This window comes from Trypanosoma grayi (genome assembly GCF_000691245.1).
Source record: "Trypanosoma grayi strain ANR4 Tgr_285_V1, whole genome shotgun sequence".
Lineage (NCBI taxonomy): Eukaryota > Euglenozoa > Kinetoplastea > Trypanosomatida > Trypanosomatidae > Trypanosoma > Trypanosoma grayi.
This window is the reverse complement of record NW_008825904.1, coordinates 1-3,320: the sequence shown is the minus strand read 5'-3', so window position 1 is coordinate 3,320 and position 3,320 is coordinate 1. Positions and strand designations below refer to the sequence as shown.

At 55.6% G+C, this 3,320-nt stretch overlaps 1 protein-coding gene across 1 annotated transcript; it reads right to left on the bottom strand.

The window, feature by feature from the left end:
• Nucleotides 1-578: 578 nt before the first annotated feature.
• Nucleotides 579-2,861, bottom strand: DQ04_02851000 (putative paraflagellar rod protein; the record flags this gene model as incomplete). The annotated part of the gene is made up of 1 exon (XM_009312277.1): nt 579-2,861. The coding sequence occupies one exon, from the start codon at nt 2,859-2,861 to the stop codon at nt 579-581; it is 2,283 nt and encodes a 760-aa protein (XP_009310552.1).
• Nucleotides 2,862-3,320: the final 459 nt, after the last annotated feature.

Genomic DNA, 3,320 nt, shown 5'->3' with positions numbered 1-3,320 from the left:
AAAAAAAAAAAAAAAAGCGCAAACAGAAACGCGTGCCGCTTCCCGCACGCGGCGCCGAAATAAACAACAAAAAGAGGGACGGGAAGGACGAAACGGAAGAAAATGGCACACATGAAGCACACAGATTGGCCGGCCCTCTTCCAAGTTCCAAAGGCAGCCACCACCTAAACATGGAGCCGCAAAGCACCCACAAAAAGAGTGGACAAATATGTCACATTGTATGACCCTCCTCGTGCCATGCACGATACTACATCTAAGGCAGAGAGCTATCGCTGCGCTGAAGCCAAGGACACGGCTTCCCTCCACACCATCCCCGTTTCTTCTTTTTTTCTTTTTGGTCTTTTCGTTTGTGTCGCTACTGCTGCGGCATTGCTTCGTCTTTTGTTCTTGATGTTGCTGGACACACGGTGTCTCACACTTTCCACTTGATCTGCTTGTTCCTCCTCGTTATTCTCGTGGGCGCCGCCACAAACACCAACCACCAACAACACCCTCTCGCGCGGGCACAAGGACACACACACACAGAAGCACGCAAACAGACTCACGCGCACATCTTTAAACAATCTCACTCACCACCACTAGCAGTCCTCGTGTGGCACAACGTAGTTGATCGGGAAGAGACCAGTGCGCTGGTTGCAGACGCCCTTGAACCAGCCCTCCTCCTGTGCGCGGCTGACGCACACAATCAAGTCATCTTCCTCGAATGTGAGCTCGTCGGGGGCACGGGCTTTGTACGCGTAGAGCGCTCGCATTGTTGTGCCCTCCATCCGCGGGTGGTGCAGCGCGATGTTGACCGAAAAAGTTCCGCCAGCCGTATCACCTCCTGCTGCAGCTGCTGCCGCTGTTGACGACGCAGTAAGGGGCGGCGCCGACGATGATGACGGCGGCGGCGGATCTCTTGTTGCAGAGGGGGAGAATGCCGCCAGCGACACTCTACTGTTGCTCTGCTTGACACCCTTCGCCGCTGCGGTCGAAGCACCGGCATCCTGCGCCACCGTCGACGTAACTGACGCGGCAGATCCCACCACCTCACCGGACCGCTTCGAGAGCAATGCGCTGACGCTTTTCTGCAGCGGGGTCTGGTGCTTCGCCGCAAGGGCGGGGAGCCGAAGGCGTTGCTGGCTCTCTCGTTCTCCGCTCTCCGTATCGAGTGTGGAGCGGAGCCGCGCTAACGTCATCAACTCCTCCATTTGCACCTTCTCGTGGTATGAGACGGACGGTGTCATCAACTCGCGGTAGTCGAGGATAGTGCTGCAGCGGTTCAGGTTAACCTTTTCCACGATGTCGCGCGGGTGAACGTACTCAACGCCAGCGAACTGCAGCGAGCGCAGCGTGGGTTCAATCGCCTTCTCCGCCTTCTCCAGCTTGTGGCGGACGTACAGCACCTCCTGTGAAACCTCACGCCGCTTGAGCAGAAGATCGTTATTCGCCTCGGCGTAGCGTTTGGCGTTGGTGTCAAGTCGGTCAGCGTGAATCTCCTTCTTCATCTCATTGCTCTCTATCTCCTTTTCAATTTGCTCCAACCGCCGCTCCTTGCGGTAGAGGTAGCGACTCGCAACGATGTAGTAATCGGAGAAGCGTTTGAAGTGGTGCTGCTGCACAAGCCGCAGCATCTCGCTGAGGGCGTTTTGCTGCTTGTCGTACTTGCTCGTGATGCTGTCGCAGCCATCCAAGACGAAGTTATTCAGTGCAGCTGCGATGTCCTTCGCCGCCAGCGCGTTGTTAATCATACTCTGCAGCTTCTGAGCGTGATCGGCTGCCGCCTTTATAAATGCCTCGTGGCCACTACGCCTTCCCGCCTCGTGCTCTTCCATTTGCAGCCGGCGGTCAATCTCTTTGCGGCGCTGGCGTCCAAGTGTTGACAGTTCTGTCTGGCACCGCCGAAGCTCCTCGTAGAGCTCGAAGACGCGGTTCCACACACTCTGCTGCTTCTCCTTGTTCTTAAGGAGGAAATCATCGGAAAGGTTGCGGTCCGCCTCATACCGTTTCCGCTGGTGCGAGTCATCGTTGTTGTAGTTCTGGATCTGCTCCTTGATCTTCATGAGGTCCTCCTCACATGCCTCGATCTGGCGGTACTTCCCCTCAATGACGGCGGTGATGTCCTTGTCGGCCATGCGGAAGATAGCCCATCGGCGCCGTCGGTCGCTGTTACGCGACTCGGAGTAGTAGTTCGTGATGATCGGGTACTGGTCCGTGATGAGGGTGAGGATGCGCTCGTAGATCTCCAGCTGGCGGCGCGAGATGTCCTCCGCGAGGCCCATCTCGCCATTCGCGATGCTCGCCTCCAGCAGCTGCTCGCACTGGTCAATGTCTGGCGAGATGTCCTCAATGGCGTTTTGGAAGGCCGTGAGGTCGCCGAAGACGCCACGTGTGTTTCCGTCATCGCGCAGCTTTGTCTGCAGCGCGTTCGTGATGAAGAGCAGCTCGCGGGACCCGAACACGACGTTCTTCATCTCCAACTCGCACTGCTCAATGAAGCGTCTCTGCTTGGGTGTGATGAAGGCCTGCATCTTGAGCTGCTGCAGGCAGGACACGAGGCTGACGACGTCTGGCAGGGTTGCGTGCTGCTGCACCTCCGCCCCCGCCACGATGAGCCGCTTCTCGCTCATGTGCAGGTTGCAGTGCGCGATGATGGTCTTGCTGCACCAGTAGCTGCCGGACTCCACCGCAACGCTCTGCTGCAGCTCCGCCAGCTGCTGCTCGCACAGCTCAAACTGGAGGTCGAGCTGCGCAATTGTCGCGTCCAGCCACTGCTGGAATTTTTGCTGGAACGTCTCATCGGAAACGATGCCCTCGAGCTTGTCCTCCTCTTGCACGTAGATGCGCTTGTTGCGCTGGAAGAGTGTTGCTGCTGTCGTCATTTTTTCTGTTGTTGTTTTTCTTCTTCTTTTTGTTCCCCCACCCGTTTGGCCTCTCTGTTGCCGGGTGTGTTCCCTTCGTCCTCTTCTCTCTTCCAGGCGCCCAAAATAAAGAAATGAAGGCAAGAAAGAATGACGCGACACTCGCCGCTTATTCTTCGCAAGGTGACTTTTTTCCCTTTCGTCCGTTTAGATGTTCTCTCTCTGTCTTTCTCTGTCTCTGTCTCTGTCTCTCTCTCCCCAGTCATACGTGCATTCCTTGCAGCACCTGTAGGTAAAGCAGCGATGCGGAAACAAGAGCTCAAGTATTCCTTCTGGATCATTGCGGCGGGTCGCACCTCCGCAGCATCAGAAAGACGCACGCATACACACGGAGAGAGAAATACGCACAAACGCAGATATATTAGAGAATGAATCATATATATATATATATATATATATATATATATATATATAAAAGAC